Source organism: Sinocyclocheilus grahami, unplaced genomic scaffold (genome assembly GCF_001515645.1).
Source record: "Sinocyclocheilus grahami isolate Dianchi unplaced genomic scaffold, SAMN03320097.WGS_v1.1 scaffold273.1, whole genome shotgun sequence".
Lineage (NCBI taxonomy): Eukaryota > Metazoa > Chordata > Actinopteri > Cypriniformes > Cyprinidae > Sinocyclocheilus > Sinocyclocheilus grahami.
In genome coordinates this window covers 649,073-673,282 of record NW_015505452.1, presented here as the reverse complement: position 1 = coordinate 673,282, position 24,210 = coordinate 649,073, and the positions used below count along the sequence as shown (strand labels likewise).

The 24,210-nt window shown below is 41.3% G+C and overlaps 1 protein-coding gene across 2 annotated transcripts in view; it reads left to right on the top strand.

The window, feature by feature from the left end:
• Positions 1-24,210, top strand: part of LOC107599844 (adenylate kinase isoenzyme 5-like) — a 91,234-nt gene that overhangs the window by 17,910 nt on the left and 49,114 nt on the right. For both annotated transcript variants that reach the window (XM_016291546.1, XM_016291545.1), the window contains exon 6: positions 19,712-19,903. In XM_016291546.1, coding sequence (XP_016147032.1) covers positions 19,712-19,903 — 192 coding nt within the window. The remainder of the gene's footprint in view (positions 1-19,711; positions 19,904-24,210) is intronic.

Below are 24,210 nucleotides of genomic sequence, written 5' to 3'. Positions count from 1 at the left end.
CACCCACGCTTCCACAGCTCCGGCCGGGGGGGAAGAAAGGACCCTCCGCCTGTGAGAACAGATCCCTCCTGACGGAAATCTCCCATGGAGAGCCGTCGAGAAGGGAAATCAGGTCCGAAAACCATACTCAGACTGGCCAGAACGAGGCTACCAACAGTAGACAGACCCCGTCCTGGCACACTCTCTCCAGAACTCCTGGGAGCAGAGCGATTGGGGAAAAAGGCGTACAGACAAAGCCTCGGCCACGTCTGTACCATAGCGTCCAGTCCGAGAGGAGCTGGATGAGTCAGAGAGAACCAGAGGGGACAGTGCGATGTCTCTCGAATCGCAAACAGGTCCACCTGAGCCTGGCCAAAAACTCTGGAAGTCTCCATTCCCCGGGCCTCGGCCCCTCCCATATTGAGATGCCCAGGATTGTGAACTACTCTCAGCAAGAGGAGTTTGCCCTGGGACCACATAAGGATCTGGTGCGCCTGCCTGTAAAGGGAGCTCGAACGCAGACCACCCTGGTGGTTGATTTAAGAAACCGCCGCTGTATCGTCGGTGCACCAACACATGGCGACCTCTTAGGTCTGGGAGAAAGTGTTTCAATGCTGGAAACACAGCCAGCATCTCCAGGCAGTTGAAGTGCCATGTGAGATGGCGGCCACTCCACAGACTGCGGGCTGAGCAGCCACTCATGACTGCTCCTCAACCAGTGAGGTACGCGTCCGTCGCTAGCATTACGCGGTGACAAGGAGCTCCCAGCACCGGGCCCTGAGACAAGAACAAAGGTTACTCCACATGTCTAAGGCACGTAGGCATCGCCGCGTGACCTTGAGCATGCAGAGCGGGTTTCCCCTCAGGGAGAACCCCTTGGTCTTGAGCCACCACTGTAGGGGTCTCATGTACAGCAGGCCAAACGGTATCACGTTGGACGCTGCTGACAGTGAGTGACCGGCCTTCTCTCACTCTCGCGACTGCAGTGAGGATCGACACGAACCGAGCAGGAGACAGACGTGCCTGCATCGTGGTCGAATCCCACACCATACCCAGATAAGTGGTTCTCTGTACTGGAGGTATTTATCTGAATATGAGAAGTTAGATATATCATTTTCGATTTTTGATACGAATCTTATCACACCAGACCGTGTTTACTCGACTGGTTGTTTGATTGCATTTAATTCTGAGGAATAAAATGAAGTATTTATCTAACTATGAGAAGTTAGATATACAGGGGCTCTTGGGGTTGAGGTGGCCAACAGGGGCTGCTGGGCGGGAGCAGCCCCAACCAACCGTGTTCCAGATCCTCATATAGGGAGCGTCACTTCTCATACTCCTCAGAATTTAGAGTCAGAGGGGCGCTCCTGGGCCGAAGGCTTCTAGCAGAAGGCAGATCCGCGGACCGTCAATTCCACTGGATAGTCTTCAGCTAAAACGTCCTGATGCCTAAGGCCCTTCTGAGGGCCGGCCCCCTCTGGGGAAGAGTGGTGTACACCTCATTATATGGTGGCCGTCTCTCTTCAGTTCTCTCAGGAGATCGCAGTGGTCTTCAGCGAGCGCTTCTCTCAGTCACCGCCCGGAAACGTAGCGGTACTAAGAGGCTCACTACCTCTTGGGAGATTTCTAGGGCAGCTAGTTCGGCCGTTCCCTGTGGGCACACCGCTTCAGGGCACCAATCTTACCGCTCCCAGAGGCCAGTCTCGAGAGACTGGTTCCCTTAGTTGGTCACCTGGCGGCGTGGGAGCCCCTGCCAAGCGTGTCTCATTGGGTCCTGCCCTGAGCAGGCTCTGGTTCTATCAGTCTAATCTTCCTAGGAGATGACGCGGGTCTGAGGACCATCGTTTTCAATAGGAGACTTCAGCTTAGAGAGTCCTGATGCCATGGCTCAGGACTTCCGAGGGCAGGCCCCTCTGGGAAGAGCAGTGTACACCTCATTATACGGTGCCAGTCTCTCCTCAGTGCCCTCAGGAGATCGATCTGCCAACCCTGCTACCTACTGTGCTTCAGTGGGGCGCAGCAGTCACCGGTGAGCACTTCTCTCAGTCCCGGAAACGTAGCGGTACTAAGAGGCTCGCTACCTCTTCAGAGGTTTCTAGAGCAGCTAGTTCGGCCATCTCCTGCTGGTTCGCCGCTTCAGGGCACCGACCTAGCCGCGCTGATTATACCAGAGATCTCATTATTCATTATCTCAGTCTCGAGAGACTGATTCCCTTAGTAGACCTTTTTGACAGCGTGGAAACTTCTGCCAAATGTGTCTCAGTGGGTCCTGCACACTGTAGAAAGAGGCTACCGAATTCAACGGGGTCATTCCCACTCTGGTGGGCCTCAAGCAGGCTCTGGTAATGGAACAAGAAGTTAACACTCTCTTGAGGAAGGAGGCCATCGAGGTGGTCCCTTTTATCGACAGACAGTTTGGGTTCTACAGCCGGTACTTCGTTGTCCCAAAGAAGGATGGAAGTTCCTGAGGTTTGCTTTTGGGGGCAAAAGCTTACAGGGTTCTTCCGTCGGCCTTGCACTCTCACCCCGCACTTTCACGAGGTGTGTGGATGCTGCTCTGGCTCCTCTGTGACTCCAGGGCATCCACATACTCAACCACATCGATGACTGGTTGATATTAGCTCAATCTGAGCAGGTGGCGGTTCGGCATCGAGATGTCGTTCACGCTCACTTGTAAGAGCTGGGGTTTAGACTTAACGCCAAGAAAAGTGTGCTGTCTCATTTAATTCCTCAGAATTAAATGCAGCCAAACAACCAAACGAGTAAACACAGTCTGGTGTGGTAAGATTCACATCAAAACTGAAATGATGTAATACCTCGGCAGCACGCAAGCCGCTTGGTCACACAAACAAATCAATCTCCTCTGAGAAAAATAGCTTCAGCAGCCAGCTCTCACTCAGAGGGGGAAGAAACCGCAGCGCGGGCTTCCGAGCCTCGAGAGAGAGTGCTGGATCTAGGGAGTGCAGGCAGAGAAAGGGTGAACCGTCTCCAACCCATCCGCTAGATCCACGTGCGATCCCAGCGATCTGAATCGCCACCGTGCCTCAGCAATAGTGGGACCGAACCGCAAGCACGGACACACTCCTCGGAGCGTGCCCAGCGGGAGCGTAGCGTTCAGCGGAAAGAAGCACAATCAGCCCCTTATTTCCGAAAGCTGACTGTGCGAGCTCCGCTCCCCAGTAAATGCTGCTCATAATAATATAGACATAATATGCTTGTGTAACTGATGCTTGAGCAACTGGCAAGCTCATCGACGTCCTCCATATCAACCTCCTCGGAGGAAGACAGGCGGAGCGTCGAGCCCTCTCACCGGGGGTAAAGAACCGCAGCGCGGGCTTCCGAACCCCGAGAGCGGGCGCTGGATCTGGTAGGTGAGGAAGAAGATCGGGACTAGCCCGTCTACATTCCCTCCACCGGATCCATATGCGAACCCCACGAGCACAGCCGCCGCTCCGCCTCGGCGAAAGCGTGGCTGGCGCTAAATAACAACACTAAATAAGACTCACAAACAGATAGCGACTGACACACACACAGAGCGCTTGCTGAATGACAAAAAGCTGACGCCAGTTCCACCACACGTGCTTTTATAGCTTCCTGGTCACAACGTCACCCGCCCATGACGTCTCGCCCATCTATTGGACTGATTTCATATGTGATTCAGAGCATGGTCACGCTGGGGGGTTCCCAAAGCATTTCTGACGCAGCTCGAGTTCCTGAAAGGGAACCTGTTAATTGATTAACAGTGCAAAACTGTAATAAACCTAATAGGACATTTCATGTAAGTATACTGTAAAATACAGTTAAATGGAAATTTTTTAAAAGTGTATGATATCAAAGCATCCATTAACGCTTTAAGTTGAACACACCTAATGCCGTCTGCTGGACTAAGCACACTCATTCTCGTGTGTACATATAATTGTATTTTCACTACCTGCAAACTCACAAGGAGCTCATAGGCACTTTACATCATCGTTACTCCACGTTTGCCCTCTGCTCATTTTGTTTTGGTTATACCGCGTCGTCAAACCATGTCGCACAGCATCGCATCTTGTCATTACTTCCTGTTTTTTGTTAGTTTAGAAGTATTTGGTCCGTGTTGCATTCATATATCATTCGAACAGCACCAGAGTTCGTTTGGAAGCGGACCGAGACCCATCTTTTCAGCGGTCTCGGTCCACTTGTTTAGTGCGCACCAGGGTTCGGATGGCAGCGTTCACACTTACTCAAACGAACCACACTAACAGAGCAATCACACCAGGGTTTGTTTTAATCTAACCAAACATGACAAGTGTGAATGCACCCTAAGTATATCTTTATATATAATTACTTCTGTTGTCTTTGAGATATGGTTGAAGTAGACTGTGGACTGGTATGTAACTTGTATGTCATGTATTTGTTGTAATGATGAAGTTGCAATTTAATTAATTAAGTAAAATATATCAACTTTAAATAATATATCAAATAACACTACAGTTAAAATTGTTGTGATTTAGTATGTTAGTCAACACTTCAATGTATAATTTAAAGCACAAAAAGATTATAATTTATATTGTACTTTAAAGTCAAACTTTTTAATTTTACATTATTACAAAGTGTTTTTTTAAGAAACTGTCTTTAAAGTGTGTTCTCTTTAAGTACACTTAAGTGGTCTTTTATTTGATGAATATTATATTATCTGCAAGTACAGTTTTAAAAAATATATATATACTTTTTTAATATTTGAAGTACACCGCAAATGTAAATTTAATTATGCACACTTTTTTTGCTTTAAGTGGTTGCTTTAATGGGAAATTATCACAGACATATCTAACTCTGACAAAACACTGAGACCATTTTGTCAACCTGCGATGGGGGAATGGGTTGTGAACCGCTATTTCACACCCTGTTGATTCATGTCTGCATGAGTGACTTGTCTGCATAACACATGTCAGATCTCAAACCTATACTTGAAACACTCTATTCCCTGTGTTTTTGACAGGAACCACTTGACTCAGATGGGATTTCTGCAATGACAGGTGTATATTAATGTCTGTAAACCTGTAAAAATGGAGCTAATGTCAGCCTCGCTAAGAGGAAATCATGTGACAGTTCTCGATTGCAGGTCTCAGTGCACATTCTTTTCTAAATGACAGCATTTTCCTTCACGTTTCATCATGGCTAATTAGTTTGTTCCCACACTTTTTCTATTTTCTAAGACAGCAGGTTTAGGAGGTAGTATGTTAGATATTACAGCTAACGCAACGCTTTGCTACCCCTTACCCTTCAATGCACTTGCTGTCGGTCTCGAATTAACCTTTAAGTTTTACGTAAACACAAGATTGCTAGTCCGGATTTGAAAATGGCGGAAGTCACCACCTGTAAATGTCACATAGTGCTGTTTCCAGGCTGCGGATGATGTGATCACCAAGTTCAGTCTGTCTACATGAGCTGTAAAATTTAATGAGTACCAAGAATCAGATATGCTTCCGTCTCTCTCTTCGTCTCTTTCCATCCCTTACACTTGTTTCCAGCTTTCCTCATTTCACACCAGTTATCTAAGAGGTGCTTTAACGTAGGCAGAGAACTGTGAGGAATGCACAATTGTTGCTGCCAGAAAATAGATTTGCAACACTGTCTGCTTATCTCAGAAATGAACTCATAATGTCACATTATCTGCTTGACTTTCTTTTGCAGGTATGGCATGTAATGGTATGCAGGTATTTTTGTGCAGTGTCGGGTAATTTTGCTTATCTACCAGTCACACTGGCGGACAAAATTTAACACTGTGTCCTAACCGACTCGATTCCAGCATTTTCAGTGTGAAAATGCTGTGTGACATGTCACAGTCACCAGTTAATATGGAAATATTTAATGTTACCTGCCGCATGATTGCAGATGGTTAGGACAAAAACATCACCACAACAAAAATGAGTGTTGTGGTAACATCTAAAATAAGTGGTTATAACATCTAAACTGATTTTATTCACCAACTACCCTTATGAAAAAGATGTAACCTTTAGCATACTGTCAGGAGTGTCTGCTGTGCAGGAGCGAAAGATGCGGAGACGCAGGAGATTCACGAATCACAGTCTTTAATCATCCAAATAGGGGTAACACGGGGCAGGCAGGAGCACACACAGACTGGATCCCAGCGCATCAGACGGGAATGACAGTGCTGGCATACAGTTCAGGGTAGACTGTTAAGTCCGAGGAAGGTGGGAGGAGAATGGGCATATCTGCATATATATCTGCCTCCCAGTCTATTAAGTCCCCTTCAAAGTCCAGCAGTCCCAGATACACAATAAGCTCACCCTCAGCCATGGTGCAGTGGGCGGAGCTCCTCTTCGCGTTCTCACTGTCCACGGCTTTTTCCCTCGTGGCAAGCGTTGTAGCCGGCTCTCGCACCTGGTCTGATGTCATAAACAGCTCCGGCTCTGTGGCGATCCTCAGCTCTGTCGCTCCATGCGACGATGGCTCGTTGGTCGTGGCGGTCTCGGGCTCTCCGTCAGAGGTGGGCTCAGGCTTGAGCTCCACACAGCCGGGTGATGGTGGGCTGGGCTCTGGGTCTGGCTGTGCACTGGATCGGAGATAGACGCTGTCCAGACACCGGATGATCCCTTCCTTCCAGCTCAGTCCAGTGGTGTCTAGGAGGTCGACGGGGCGGTAGTAGTTTGCCCCGATCCAGAACAGTGAGTTCAGCACTGCATACTCAACCGCATACTCCACAAAGGCCAGGTCTTTACGGGCTAGGGAGGTGAACAAAATGGCGAGGGGATCCATGGGGGAAAAACAGTAAACAAAACACTGAACAAAGTGCGGAAACAAAACGGAGGAGAAACACGCAACGAAACCCTTTTTTTTATGGTCCGGTGTTCTGTCACAGTGACTACTGTGTAGGAGCGAAGGACGTGGAGACGCAGGAGATTCATGAATCAGTCTTTAAAGGGATAGTTCACTCAAAAATTTCACTCATTAATTATTCACCCTCATGTCGTTCCAAACCCGGAAGACCTTCGTTCATCTTCGGAACATAAATTAAGATATTTTTTGATGAAATGTGAGAGCTATCAGACCCTGCATAGACAGCAATGCAACTGTAATGTTCCCAGGTCTAGAAACATAGTATGGACATCGGTAAAATAGTCCATGTGACATCAGTGTTCCTGCCTGTCCTGTGTTACCCCTATTTGTACCCCTACTTCCCTGAGGGGCAACCCGTTCCGCATGATCAAAGTCACGCTGCTAGGCTTACGGGCCTTAGACATGTGGAAGAAACCTTTGTTCCTGTCACAGGGCCCCGTGTTGGGGGCTCCGTGTCGTCGTGTAACACTTACGATGGACGCCTCCCTCACGGGCTGGGGAGCAGTCATGAGTGGCCGCTCCGTCCAGGGTCTTTGGGAAGGTCCCCATCTCATGTGGCATATAAATTGCCTGGAAATGTTGGCCGTGTTTCTAGCATTGAAGCATTTTCTCCCAGACATTAGAGGCCATTATGTGCTAGTTCGCACAGACAACAGATCGGTGGTCTCCTATATAAATCGGCAGGGGGGTCTGCGTTCGCGCCCCCTTTACAGGCTGGTAAAAGATCCTTCTGTGGGCCCAGGGGAAGTTGCTCTCACTGAGGGAATTTTACATCCCGGGGCACCTCAATCAGGAAGCAGACATCCTGTCGAGGCAGGGGCTGAGGCCCAGGGAATGGAGACTCCACCCAGAAGTGGTGGAGCAGATATGGAGGAAGTTTTACAGAGGACAAGTGGATCTGTTTGCGACTCAAGAGACTATGCACTGTCCCCGCTGGTTTTCCCTCATTCACCCAGCTCCTCTTGGACTGAACGCTATGGTACAGACGTGGCTGAGGCTGCATCATGGGGAAGTCGTGGCCTAATGGTTAGAGAGTCGGACTCATAACCCAAAGGTTGTGGGTTCGAGTCTCGTACCGGCAGGGATTGTAGGGGAGGGAATGTACAGCGCTCTCTCCCACCTTCAATACCACGACTGAGGTGCCCTTGAGCAAGGCACTGAACCCCCAATTGCTCCCCGGGCGCCGCAGCATAAATGGCTGCCCACTGCTCCGGGTGTGTGTTCACGGTGTGTGTGTGTGTTCACTGCTGTATGTGTTCACTGCTGTGTGTGTGCACTTTGGATGGGATAAATGCAGAGCACTAATTCCGAGTATGGGTCACCATACTTGGCCACATGTCACGTCACTTTATCTGTATGCGTTTCCCCCAATCGCTCTGCTCCTGGGAGTTCTGGAGAGAGTTCACCGAGATGGGGTTCGTCCCCTGTTAGTAGTCCCGTACTGGCCGGGCCATCCATGGTTTGCGGACCTGGTAGCCCTACTCAAAGACTCTCCATGGGAGACTCCCGTTAGTTGTTCACCCCTGTCCGGAGTTGTGGAAGCTCAGGGGCCACAACTCATAGCTTCCAGTCTCTCTACTGAGGTAGTGTAGACCATACTCCAGTCCACAGCTCCCTCCACGAGGAAATCGTATACTGTTAAGTGGCATCTTTTCACTTCATGGTGTGATGAACGTCAGTTAGACCCAGTTAACTGCCCTGTTGGTCCAGTGCTGGAATTTCTACAAGATCATTTTGCCACAGGGTTATCCCCCTGAACTTTGAAAGTTTACGTGGCTGCAATTGCTGCTTACCTGCCTCTCTGGGCGAGCAGTCTTTGGGGAGGAACCCACGAGTAGCACGTTTCCTCAAGGGTACCCAGAGGCTGAGGCTTCCGGTACGCCCTAGAGTGCCTGCTTGGGATTTGGCTGTGATTCTGGAGGCCCTTTCTAAAGCTCCCTTTAAACCTCTGGAAGAGGTTTCATTGAGGTTTCTCTCTATTAAGGCTGCATTTCTGCTGGCAGTGATCTTAGACCCAGACCGGGGTATGCCCCCAAGGTGCCCTCTATTGTTCCACGGCCAATTATTCTTCAGGCATTCTGTCCTCCTCCCTTTCGGAACTCTGACCAGGAAAAGCTTAATTGTGTGTGTCCAGTGCGATCACTGGACACATACGTCCACAGAGCTGCCCTGTGGAGAAAGTCAGATCAGTTATTTGTTTGTTACGGTCCTTATAAAAATGGTCTTTCTGCGAACAAGCAGACCCTCAGCAGGTGGATAGTGGATGCTATCACTACATCTTACGAATCCTCTGATCTGCCCTCTCCATTGGGGGTCAGGGCTCATTCCACTAGAGGTATGGCGGCCTCCAAGGCCTTCTCATCCTGTATTTTAATGCACAACATTTGTGACGCTGTGGGATGGTCTACCCCTCTGACCTTCGTCAGGTTCTATAGCCTTGACCTTCATGCCACTCCTGGCTCCTCAGTTCTCTCGACCTAGCTGTGCCAATCCACACTGGTCAGGGATTGGCCAGTCTGGGGATGTGGGCATACTCATTCCCAAAGCGTTTTGCGACGCAGCTCGAATTCCTGAAGGAGAACGTCACTAGGTTACGTATGTAACCCTAGTTCCCAGAGGGAACGAGACGCTGCATCTCGTAGCCATACTTCCTGCATCCCTTCGTGCGCTTCCTTCTCAATCCAGAAGCTACTGCTGTCTCCACAACATGTGCTTTCATACTTCCTGGTCCCTACGTCATCCCCACTGGTGACGTCACCCGAGATTCCCTCCGACAGATTACACACTTGTTTCAGAGCGTGGTCATACAGAGCCCAAAGCGTTCCCAAAGCGTTTCGGACGCAGCGTCTCATTCCCTCTGGGAACTAGGGTTACATACACAACCTAGTGATGTTCTTGAACACGTGTTTTTATTTATTCATGTTAATGCATTCATGCCACCTCTGAACAGCAATAAACAGTCTTATTAAATACAGACTAAATGACACTTCAGATGCAGCTTTTGTGTCACTTCTGCAGTGCAAAGATGGATTTTGTATTTCATTTGACTGATAAACATGCTGTAGTGTCTTATTATTCTAATTGCATTTATTGATTCAATTCAATAATGCATTTAATAAGGTTAGAATAAAAACACTCCTGGAATTCAATTTAAATGGGCAAATGTCATTCCTTAATGGAAAAGTTAATTTCTGTACTTGGCCATTTCACATTAATTTCCTGTATATTACTAAGGAAAATGCACAGTGATGTCTAGTTTTACTTTGCTTTCTGTCTGCTGGCTGTCACAGTTTAATAGGGACCCAGATTCAGGCACCGATTCCCCTGTGTGTATCCTTATTCTCTCTACCTCTGCCTTTTCCGGAGGTGCCAGCACAGTCACTGAGAGGATTTTTGAGTGAAGGGTTGCCAGAAAAAAAATCCCAGCCTGCAGCTCGCAGACCTTCTACGAAGACGGTCGGCCAGCACAGCAGCCGGTGTTCAGCATAGCCTTTCAGCTTTTCTCACTGATGCTTTTCAGCACTCATGTTTTATTAAATAGGCTAAATATGTACTTCACATAACAATCTCTAAGTTACTTTTTATTCAAAGGGAGAGTCTACTTCAAACATTACAGTATTGAATATAATTGTATATAATTTTTTAATAGTCAAAACAGACAGAAAAGTTCTGTAACTTATCTATAGATGTCATTTTCCTTGAATTTCACACTAATTGAGAACTAAAAAAAAAAACTAAAATAAAACAAATTGTATTATACAAATTAAAAGGTCAGTCTTTAAAAAAAACACAATACTGTGCTGTTTCTAAGCCAAATTCTCTCCAAGGCTTTGCATCACATGAGAGACGCATGCTCAAGTACCCTCAAGTTGTGCTATTAGGCCATAACGTTTTTTTTCTGGAGACAAAAAGTGCAGTTAAGTAAGACTTATATACAAGCAGGAGTTTATTAAGAATGTAAAGCAAAAACAACAAACAAAACCAAAACATCAAGAAACAAGGGAAGGGACAGTCCATCCAAATGTAGGAACACATGATCGTAACAAAACAAGACCATTAGTTAAAAACTAATGAAGAAACAACAAGTTATACACAAGGAAAAGAGGAGATAAACTAAACACAAGTGAGGCTAAACCAAAAGTTTACTCAAAAAATTGCAACAAACAAGAACCATAGAAACAGGAACTGAACAGACTACAAAATAAAAGTCCAGATAAAAACAAAACAAGGGCACAAGCAGAGGAAGAACATAGCATAGTGTGATATACACATTTAATACATTTCTTATGCATATTTGATAAGTTTAAGATTCATAGATTAACTTTACTTAAAATATCGTACAGTAAATTTAGAAAATCTAAACGTTTCCATATGGCAACTCTGGCCATTGCGGAAATGAGTAACAGCATCAAATGTATGTATTTATTTATTTTGTTAAAACAAAATGCACACAGTAACTGTGACTAAGAAGAAGAGTGCTATTTGACTGTAACTGAGAGGATGATAACAAAAATAAATCAATCAATCAAATAAAATAAAGATAAATTATAATGATTCTCTCAGTTTGAGTTTATATGAGTTTGATGGTTAAATGAATAGTTTAATTCTGTCATTATTAATACATTCAATTGATTGAGTGATTGATTGATTGATTGTTTGGATGACCTACCCCTGCCAAACATACATCACAAAATAACTTCACATTAAGTAAAATTTTGTAATTTGCACAAACCTCTCCACTGAACACATTAAAAAGAAAACGTACAAAAAGTTAAAGAAAAAAGATTCTAAATATGGCAAAAATCTTTAAGGAATACTTATAGGACAAACATGGAGGGTATGAGATCAGCTTAGATTGAATGAAAATAGTAAATACAATGAAGCCAGATCAGAGAAGATGACAACACATTTACCAGTGCAGGAGATTATATGAATAACAATGAGTCTTTTTTATTGTCTGCGTGTTTGTGGGATGGAGAAAGATTTGAACAGACCTTAGACTGTGTGTTGTGTGACTGTGTTCAGTGACCAGGCAACCAATAACGGTGTCACCACAACTAACCTCAGTAACTGAATTAGCTTTGACTCTCACAGAATAGAGATGAGCAGCAGCAATGAAGGGATTTAAAACCCAATTATGAGACGAGCGCAGAACGAGAAGGGATCAGACTGCAACTGTAACAGCGATCATTACAGGATTACCAAAAACCTCCACTGTGAGCAAAGCCGAGAGACACTGTCTCCACAACCCAATCAAATGTCAGCTAACTGACTACATTCAGTAGAGGCTGTCATATATCATATGGATACTTCATCATTATTTACTCACCCTCAGTGGAAGACAAAGATTCAGTACTTGAGTGTTGAAGTACAGATAACCTAATAACATATGTCTCTAGTAAAACTACTCATTTTCAATTTTTCTTGAAAAAAAGTCAAATGTACTGTTCAGCATATCATGCTTATTTATTTTGAAATTTGATTTACTCCATCATACACAAGAAAACGGTACAGAATCTGTCATTGGGGCAGTACCTTTTCACAAGGTACACATTTGTATTGTACACTGAACAAAATTATAAACGCAACACTTTTGTTTTTGCCCCCATTTTTCATGAGCTGAACTCAAAGATCTAACACTTTTTCTATGTACACAAAAGGCCTATTTGTCTCAAATATTGTTCACAAATCTGTCTAAATCTGTGTTAGTGAGCACTTCTCCTTTGCCGAGATAATCCATCCACCTCACTGGCATATCAAGATGCTGATTAGACAGCATGATTATTGCACAGGTGTGCCTTAGGCTGGCCACAATAAAAGGCCACTCTAAAATGTGCACATTTATTGTGGCCAGCCTAAGGCACACCTGTGCAATAATCATGCTGTCTAATCAGCATCTTGATATGCCAGTGAGGTGGATGGATTATCTCGGCAAAGGAGAAGTGCTCACTAACACAGATTTAGACAGATTTGTGAACAATATTTGAGAGAAATAGGCCTTTTGTAGACATAGAAAAAGTCTTAGATCTTTGAGTTCAGCTCATGAAAAATGGGGGCAAAAACAAAAGTGTTGCATTTATAATTTTGTTCAGTGTATTGGTATATATTAGTACCTTTTGAAAGGGTACCTTTTCACATTACCTATCAGCATCAGTTGTGTCGTTTCAATGCCATACACAAATCCTCTCCTGTGGCCTTGTGGGATTGTAAAGTGTCTGTTGGATGCACACTTAAGAATCACAATGGAGGTAGCGCATACGGGTACTTTTCTGTTTTATGAATACTGTGAATTCTAACATACTACTCTTTACACATAATGGGCCTCATTTATCAATCTAACGTAGAAACAAGTGCAGATCCGTGCGCACAAATCAATTTACGACAGAGTTCACGTGTGATTCATGAAGCATTCGTATGTCGCCAATCTCATCGTATGAATGATCGCACGTTGATAAATGTGCCGGCAGAAAACAATCGTCATTTCAATATCCTTGCCTCTAGAGTTTACGACACGGAGAAACGAAACCCGGCCAAAAAGAGGAAGTAATCTCATGAAAGAGAAATTGATCTTACTCCAAAAACACCCATTAACCTTGCAATTGCAAACAATTAGGCTACATTCATTTATTTAATTTATATTAAAATATTTTACATTTAACGGTATTCAGAACAGAACAAGAATGAAAAATAAGTAGTTATAAAATTCTATAAGCTATTAAACTATGCAATAAACCATAAATTAGGCTATAGTGGCAAACGGCATACAAATGTTGAGCAAAACTGAAACGGCGTTGGGCTCATGAGCCTGTCTCATACCACAAGAATCCAAATGTTTCCGTTTTTCCATATTTGTAACATTTGGTTGCTTAATTAACTATTATTTATTATGTAGCCTAAACAAGGCTTTATACTTCACTCATGTTCTAATATCTGTGTAAAATCCTTCACATGCGCAAAAATGTTTCTTTGGGCACTGCACGCTGCGGAACTTTTAAAATATTTATGTTTGGTTGACTGCATTTTAGTTTGATGATGAATGGCTGAAATGTTAGGCAATGCTAGAACAAATCTTGTTTGTGTGTGCAAGTGCGATCAGATGGATTAAATCAAATAAAGAAAATAAATAATGCATTAAGAGTGTCACAAAAACAAGCGTAGTCTAAACTTGTTGCACAGGTTTTTTTTTCTTTTGTTTATCTGCTAATTATATTATAGCCTATTATATATTTTGTGTGGTCCTATTTATTTTATTCCTTTTATAGACTTAATTTCTGTTTTTCTCCGTTCACAGAAGCGCTGCAGGTGCATAATGCGGCGATTGAATCCTCGTGGTCTGTTGTTTATGCTGCTATTCACACATATAAAGCTAAAGCCCTTGTAGCGAATTTTAGCTCAACGACAGGAAATATGAATAATTAACCATAACTAGTTATAATTAACTATTCATATTTTAGATCCGCTGTAGATATTTAGCTGACCACTCAGGGTCAACTGTCTTGTCAATTCTAAGAACGTTAATTTCCTGGTTAAGGGAAATAACTTTCTTAATGTACAATTCTACAAAAGCTTGTAGCGTAAATCTGCATGATTAGTGACTCCGGTTATGAGCAAACAATGAACACGTCAAGTGTGATACAAGTAAGGTTTTATTAACTACATAAACACTTAACCTAGTCTAACATACTACATAAACACATAAACTGGTCTAACATCCTACATACACACATAAACTGGTCTAACATACACATATACAGTTGGTATAGGAAAGGGTTAAAGTTTAACTCAGCACAGAAAGAGGCAAAAAGAATGAATTTTATGGAAAACTTTGCATATTCAGCAGATCTAAAACCTGAGGGAAAACGTCAGATTCTTAGCTCAAACACACCTTGTAAAAAGGTGTAACTGATACTTAATGCATCAATTAAAACGACTAAGTTTGATACTTGCGAGTCTCGGCATCCTGAAAGAGATTCCTGATGCAATCTTAAGGCCCAAGATCTTGCTGAAATTAGTTGATGAAAAGAACCAGTTTGAGTCAGAGAATCTTGATTGAAATGGAAAGGACAAGGCCGAAGCCTGGCACAATGCTTTGATATCCTGAAGCGTTTTCTCACATCTTCTTAGCTTCGACCGAACCACCGACTGGGCGGGTCACATGGAGTGTGGCCTTTAAAGCCTGCAGAGATTCACGCCTCTCAAGATAGGCTTCTCCAATGAGGAAGTCCGGAATCTCAAGTTTCCTGATGCAAATCTTAAGGCCCAAGATCTTGCTGAAATTAGTTGATGAAAAGAACCAGGTTGAGTCAGAGAATCTTTGGTGAATGGAAAAGTCAAGGCCGAAAGGCCTGGCACAAAGCTTTGGTATCCTGAAGCGTTTTCTCACATCTTCATCTGCATCTGACCGAACCACCGACTGGGGCGGGTCACATGAAGTGTGGCCTTTAAGGTCGGAGAAGATCCCCGCCTTTCAAGATGGGCTTGTCCAATGAGAGAGATGGAAATTTCCTAGCGGGAGGTGGCAATTGCTGGAGGGTTTACGACTCTTTGTGTGGAAACATGGAACTTAGTATCTGGAACTTGAGTCGAAAATACTAAAGATTCTCAGGACACTAATATATTGCCTATGTATCAACATATAATGTACAATCTTGTTTAGATCATCAGAAGGCGAATTCATAGATACTAAACACGGTATTTGTAAGGTTATATGAATGAGTGGTTTATCGTAAGCATGAATAAAATATTCTATAATACAACAGATTAATACAAAACAGCAATAATATACACAATGGCCTGAAGAATATGTGTGTTCGTTCAAAGAAAGGTTTTCCTATGAATTAATTAGTAGAAAAGTCAATTTCTACTGTGCATTTGTGCCCCCTTGTTTCTGGAGAATGCAGCTGAGGGTCGGCTCGCATTCCACAAGGTTGTAAATGTATCGGGTTACCATGAAACCAGGGTCCTGTTCGGCGTCCTGGGGTGTTACAAAGTATTTGTGAAATCTAGCTAACAAAATATATATTGTGTGTTTGATTGGTCCAGACGCTACACCCTGTATATAAAAAAAGACATTCTAATCTTACTGGTGAACGATTGACTAATGAGCTCCGGGTGACGATCAGGTAAATAATCTAAATGAACAAAATGCCGTCATTCTACAATTCTCCACCAGATTTACTATGCTGCGCGCAAGTTCAGGTAACTCAAAAACTTGTATACATGATCTGAGACCAGACGTGAGATTTCATCGTAGCCAACGCTCACGTACATATTGATAAATTCCAAGTTTTGCGTTGAAACGACTGTACGGCCAATATTCTGTCATACGTTCGTTTCGTAAAGCTGCTTTCTGAGTGCAGTTGCCATGTAGCACAGTGCTTTGACTGAGTGCATAATAGTAATGCTCTAAACATGCACTGACAGGAGTTAGCAAGACCTCAGTGTTTGATTGGTACAGACGCTACACCCTGTATATAAAAAAAGACATTCTAATCTTACTGGTGAACGATTGACTAATGAGCTCCGGGTGACGATCAGGTAAATAATCTAAATGAACAAAATGCCGTCATTCTACAATTCTCCACCAGATTTACTATGCTGCGCGCAAGTTCAGGTAACTCAAAAACTTGTATACATGATCTGAGACCAGACATGAGATTTCATCGTAGCCAACGCTCACGTACATATTGATAAATTCCAAGTTTTGCGTTGAAACGACTGTACGGCCAATATTCTGTCATACGTTCGTTTCGTAAAGCCGCTTTCTGAGTGCAGTTGCCATGTAGCACAGTGCTTTGACTGAGTGCATAATAGTAATGCTCTAAACATGCACTGACAGGAGTTAGCAAGACCTCAGCTAGTGCTGGGCTGTATACCGGTTCATACCGAATACCGGTGTTTATTTTTGTTATGATATGAATTTTTAAAATACCGCAATACCGCAAAAATAAGTTGCTTAAAGGGGTCCCTTTTCACTGGTGCACTGTGGTGAGGGAACAGCTGTATGTGTTACTAAGCGTGAAAGTTCCGAAACTGAAGCTGTAGAACTAATAGAACGTGATGACAGAAGAACTCATCGACAATATCCACATTGACCGCCACAAATATCCACCGCCCCCTGCCATCAGCTCCCGCGTCTCACACACACACAAGCGTGACTTTAGCACTAGATTTAGCAACTTTCAGACCCTTTTAGCGGCTTTTTTCCATAGAATATTCATACTGACAAACCTAGCGACTTTTTTGGATAAACCTTAGCTATAATTCAGTTGGAAGATTTCGCCAGTGCTGTCCCGTGAACGCGAGGTCTGACTTTCCCGGAGAAGTGTCACCTCTCTCGGCGTCTGTTCTGTGCAGTGAGCGGCACCGTGAAACCGGTATAATTTTGAAAAATACCGTGATATACATTTTTGGTCATATCGCCCAGCACTAACCTCAGCCCTGCTTATTTAAAGGAATAGTTCACCCCAAATTAAAAATTTGGTCATGTTATTTCAGATCTGTGTCATGCGGAAATGCAGAATTTTTTTTTTTTTAGGGAACAATTATTTTCAATAGGTGTATTTAACACAAAACAAAAAAAAGGAAGGGAACTTACAGCAGCATGATAATGACTGACTGGAATGAATGAGGTAAAGTGTAAACTAGGAGATAAAAACAGAACACTATTAATAGAATTTGAAGAGTAGCAAAAGGCTAATTCCACAGAGAGATAAGTAAGAAGAACAGGACAGGAGCATTTCTCAGAGGGTTACGATCACGGCTAGGTAGATTGGCAGTCTGTCATGTGTATTACACATGAGGATGCATAAAGGGTGGGACTCTGAAGGTTTTTTTTTAGGTGTAATACCCTCTAAAACAAGACAGCAGACATTTTCTGATAACCCTCTGAGGCCCTGCAGCATTTTTATCTTCAATTCACGCCGTCCCACAGAAACTCATCCAGCATTTTTATATTTAGCTTGTGAATGTATGAATCTCTTCCTAATGCAACATGCATATTCTATGGAATCCAGAACATATAACCTTTTGTATATAGTTTGTATAAAGATGTTTTGTATAAAGAGTTCACATGGTCAGTGTCACAAATGTGCTTTTTGAAAAATGACCTTTAATGTTAAATATTTCTCATTCATTTTAACACTTCAGAATTCTCATTCTAAATTTCTTGTTATTTCCAGATTTAATCAGAATTGTTATTAGCTTTCGTTATACGGAAAAGAGCAACCTAGATATTCTGCTACCAGGTTCCAAGAAAGCAAACAGTGTACCTGAAAAATGAACATATAATTGTGATATAGCATAGTATTTTTATTTATTTATTTATTACAACTTATTCTGTTTACTAATTACAAAAATCTTTTGAGATTGATTTGTTCACAAAACTGGTATTACATTGTTTTTATCCTTTTGAAAGAAGTCTCTTACATTCACCAAGGCTTCATTTATTTGAGAAAAAAAGAAAAGTAAAACCAGTAAAATCGTGAAATATTTTTACAATTTAAAATCACTGTTTTCTAAATGAATATATTTTAAAATATAATTGATTCTTTCAATGACAAAGCTACATTTTCAGCAGCCATTACTCCAGTCTTCAGTGTCATGTGCAATATGCTAATTTGGTGCTCAAGAAACATTTATTATTAATATAAATGATGAAAACAGTCATGCTGCTTAATATTTACCATATTAGATTGAGTGGAACGTTTTCATTGTTATTATTGATTTCAATCACTATTGGACAGTTTTCCCTCTTAGTTATTGTATCGATTGTCTTTTACCAATGACGTGACCTCCGGTAAATCCAGATCCCTTTTTACAGATGAGTTTGGATTGAATGGCAGGAACAGAGTCTAGTTTATATTGCCAAAAAAATCATTTCAGTGTTTTAGCTTTCACTGACATTTCGCCTGCCATGCTTCTGTTGAGATAATCAGCATGCTTTTCTGTTTTGTGACTGGCTTTCAGGCTTTTATGAACTGACATTTATAGTCTTTTTTCCTCTCCAGTGACTAATTAAGTGCACATTCCCAAAAGGCTTTCCAGCAGGCAACTGGTTAAGAGAATGACAGTGCATTTCAAATCAAATATCTGTCCTTTGAGGTCATCATTTTGTTAACACTTATTGCACATTTGTCTTATGTAGGCCTGCTGCCAGTCTGGCAAATAGAAAAAAGATAGTCCACATTGAGTGTTGAACAATAAGCAAAGAATTAAAAACACAGCTGCTATTCGAACAGATATAATTAAGACCTTTGACATGTTAGACTTGATAAGGAGGCTGCGAATGAAATTGCACTCTTTCCACCATGCTCTATATACTGTATATAAAAAAGCATTAGCATTGTTGAAACGGCCGATATGTACATATTACTAGCTGTATCATCACACATCTTAGTTTTTTTGTTAGTCTTTAATAATTGTTTAACTGTGTCAGTAACCATAGCAACCAACTCTATTATTTACTTTCTCTAGCAGATTTCTTTGCAACTGCACAATATTGTTGCACATAATAAAGCCTTCAAACTAAAATAATAGATCAAATAAGACTGTGACATTTCTCTCAATATCACAAAATGCTGTGTATTTCATGTGGTTTCACATGTGAACGTTTCAACTAAGACACCTTATGTATGCTTCTTTGCCCTGCGGTTTACATCCAATCTCATTCATTATAATATGAGGGGCCAGAACTCATCTTAGATTGGCAATCTTACCTGAAGCTGATTTAGATGTATGACCTTAGAGTGGTTCTTAATAGCTACATCTTCACAGATCACTGAGCCACAAGGCGCTTTGATCTTGACTGCCAGAAGGTGACGATACCCATCAATATCAACTTGAATTAAGACATTACTAGTTAAGAGACACTCACCTCCTTTTCTCTCTGTAGATCTGTACTCCAGACCTGGTGGTGTTTCTGGCCTGCTCTAACCAGCGTCTGAAGGAGCGTCTGGAGAAGCGTGCGGAGCAGCAGGGTCGCCCAGATGATAACCCTAAAGCTATCGATCGACGCTTGACTAATTTCAAGCAGAATGCCATCCCCCTGGTCAAATACTTCCAAGAAAAAGGCCTCATCGTCACAGTAAGGAACATTTTTGAGTATATTGCTCATAAGTCAGTGAGACTTCAAATGGAAATGTCTAATGGAAAATCGGATAAGACTCTTTAATTAAGCAATCGATAGAATTATTTATTTATTTGGAAGGGACCATGTACAATATTGAACAAATGTTTATATTTAATGCAATGTACAACACAATCTCTTATGCAAGATAATCTAGTGGATTTTACAGGAGTATTTAGAATTAAAATGAACAAAATTGTGAAATACAGGAGGGGCCAACCTTATTAAAATTGTATATATTTAAAACATAAATTTGTCTAAAAAATGTATCATAGCTCAAAAAAGACTATGTCAGTATTTTCACCATTAATAAATATGTCAACACCGAAAGACTTAAAGGGATAGTTCACCCAAAAATGAAAATTCTGTCATTAATTACTCACCCTCATGTCGTTCCAAACCTGTAAGACCTTTGTTCATCTTCGGAGCACAAATTAAGATATTTTTTATGAAATCCGAGAGCGTGTTCAACGTAAGCAGCAGAACCATGCGCATGCATCATTTACATGAAGCGGAAGCAAGCACATGCGTCTTGATACTCTGTCCACAATGGCGGTGTGTCGCAGGAGACAAGATGAGGAGGAGAAGAATTGTTGAATAAATTTGTTATTCAGTATAGTTCCAAACCCATAAGACTCATCTTCGAAACACAAATTAAGATATTTTTTAATGAAACCTGAGAGATTATTGTCCCTCCATTGAAAGTGCAAAACTGTCACTTCAAAAACCTAAAACATTGTAAAATATTATCCATATGAATTGAGCGGTTTAATCCATGTCTTCTGAAGAGAGACAGTCATTTTATATGATGAACAGATTTCATTTAATATTTAATTCACATATAAACATCGATCATGGGTTTGGAATGGCATGAGGGTTGAGTAATTGATGACAGAATATAGCACAAATTAAGATATTTTTTATGAAATCCGAGAGCGTGTTCAACGTAAGCAGCAGAACCATGCGCATGCATCATTTACATGAAGCGGAAGCAAGCACATGCGTCTTGATACTCTGTCCACAATGGCGGTGTGTCGCAGGAGACAGGATGTGGAGGAGAAGAATTGTTGAATAAATTTGTTATTCAGTATAGTTCCAAACCCATAAGACTCATCTTCGAAACACAAATTAAGATATTTTTTAATGAAACCTGAGACATTATTGTCCCTCCATTGAAAGTGCAAAACTGTCACTTCAAAAACCTAAAACATTGTAAAATATTATCCATATGAATTGAGCGGTTTAATCCATGTCTTCTGAAGAGAGACAGTCATTTTATATGATGAACAGATTTCCTTTAATATTTAATTCACATATAAACATCGATCATGGGTTTGGAATGGCATGAGGGTTGAGTAATTGATGACAGAATATGATAGGATAGGTTAGGATCAGATCGGATCTGAACAACTAAACCTGTTTTTAAACATTTGTAACTTCTAGCATACCATTTAGTTAATTTGTCAGTGAAAGGATGAACAAAGCAGTAGCAGTAAATAGAGCCATACATTATCTCTCAGAAATGGTCACCTTATAAACATGTTCATTAAAAGTGCATTATATCAGGCTATGGTGTAGGTAATGGCATGCATCATGTGGATCATATGCATTTATCTTGCATATGTGTAGATAACGGCGTGCATTGTGTGGATCATGTGCATTTATCTTGCATATTAAACTGGTATCATTTTCACACATTTGTGATTAAAAGGTAAGTGGCTGTATAATACACTTGCGCTCATTTCAAGATTAATTTCTGGAAATCCCAGCAGCATATATACAGAGCGCTGGACTGTGCACTGACCAGGTGCACACCCACCGCATAGTCTCAGCGCTGTCAGTTTCATTAAGACATGCTTTTTATCACTCTGAGTAATTAATACAGACATATAGGGTGATCTGGGACAGGCCGGAAATTAAAAGCAGTTAGATCCAACATGAGTCCGGATCCCAGTGGAACCCCTTATTTAACAAGCTGGGGAACTCTTTTCAGATACTAAACAAAGGCAATGAGGATGTGTTATTACAAACTGATTTAGAATTTAGAAAGAAGAAAGCAATAAATGTCAAATCAAAGTTTCTGATCCAAAGGTTCATTTGGGAAATATCAAGAATGGCACTTCATACTTCATTCTTTTCTGCCTTAAAATGTCTGCAGGGTAAAGTTCTTGCTAAAAAAAAAAATACTATACACTTGACAGACATTTAGAAGTTTGCCATTTTGAAAGGCATGTTACTTTTTGAAAGCAGAAAAAGCAGGTAGTTCACTTGAAATCCTGTCATCATCTTCTCACCCTTATGTGGTTCCAAAAGTGTTTGACTTTTTTTGTTCTGTAAAACACAACAGAATAAACTTTTCACAAAGCATTTTTTTCTGTAAAGTGTAATTGGATAGGGACTGGGGCTATCGAGGTCCAAAAATTACGAGGTCTAAATGTAGGGCTGGGTTGACCATATTTATTGATCAATTTCAGTCGATCTTCATTTTGATGATCATGAACCAATATTGATCCTAAATTCCAATATCATACTTTTAGTCTATGGTGTTTTCTGTTGATGCGCTAACAAAATATAACTTCTAAGTTTTCAGATTCAGTAAATTTTATCATCAAATTCAAACAATAAAGTTCACTCTTTAATGTGGCATGAAAGCTGTAGTTGCCTCAGTTTAAGCAGCAACATGAAGCATATTGAACTGATCATCTCTTCCTCTTTATTACTAGTTATAGCACAAAAGAAACATGTTAATTTTAACCTTTAATTGTAATATACCAACAGACAGGGCTCCCTGCATAGTTTACAGCATTAGTTGAGATTTCCTGAAGAAAATTTGACATGTACTGTACCTGATATACAGTATTTCCAAAGGAATCGATATTGAATCGAGATCAGAATGTTGTGAATCAAAATCAAATAGCTGCCCCCCCCCCCCAGAAAGAGCGATTTGCAAGCAATTTGTCAACATTTCTTTTATTATTCATAAAAGTAAAGTAAATTATGGTGGCCTGGATAAAACTCCCAGCCTGGTTGAAATTTTGTCCCATACCGGCATTGAATTAATTATTTGACATTTGATAATTATTAAATATTTGTGGCTTGAAACAGCTGGAAAATTAAAAGTGTAGGCCTACTGCAGTTCTATGGATGTTTTGCCATTTAGGTAGGGTTATTAAAGTTAATTAAAACTATAAAAAAACATTTCTGTTAATTGAAATAAAGCTGAAATAAAATAACATAAATATAACCAATTATATAAACGGAGAAAAACTGAATAATCACATATATAAAATAAATAAATATCCCTATTCATGAAATATATATGACTTAAGTTATTCACAGATTAATAAAAGAAAAGAAAAACTGCAACAAGTTCTATATGGCGAGTTTCTGTGCATTTTTCTAATGCGCAACAAGTTTACGGAAAGGAAATCAATATAGCAGAAAGCAACATCTGTTTGTTTTCTTTATTTTCAAAAGCACAGTGTTTTGTTGATATTGTGACTGTACTGTACACAAATAAAAGTAGCCCCTTTATAGTTTCATAATGATGTCTCAGACTTATCTTTGTTTCTGCTGTCATAAAAAACAAATTCAAGTGATCGCGCAGGTGCCTCAAGTGCGCACACACACCAGTTCTAGCATACTTGACATCGCAGCCTGTTCATTTTCAGAATAAAATAAGCCAACCAAACATATAAAAAGTTACACTACTCAATTTAAATAGTCCGAAGTACAATCTATTGTGTTCACCTACCAAACATTGCACATGTGAAGGATGATTTACGTGCACTGGAGTGATAAATAATAGTTTAGCTTTCAAATACATCATGATTATGGAAACCTTTTTGAGTGGATTCATGCCGAATAAGAGCCCAACGCCCGTTTCAGTTTCAGCAGCAGTGAATTCGTTTTGGGTTGATGTTTAACTACTATGCTTAATTATTTTTCTGAATACCGTTAAATGTAAAGGATTTGTAAAGGAGTAAAAGGAACTAAAATAGCTTTTAGCTTATCTGTATTTATAACGTTAGTAAACATTTAGCTTTATTTACCGGTATTTTACATTAGACTATTCATGAATGTAATAATAAAATGCGACTTGACCTTTACGGGGCTGAGCCTACCTGTTTTGTTGTTTTTTTTGTCTCTCAAAAATGCAGTATTATAAAAGGTACATTTAAAATATCTTTAAAATTTTACTTTAAAAACTAGTCAACTTTTGTATGTGCGCGCGGCCGCATCCATGTCTGTTTTGTCATTGCACA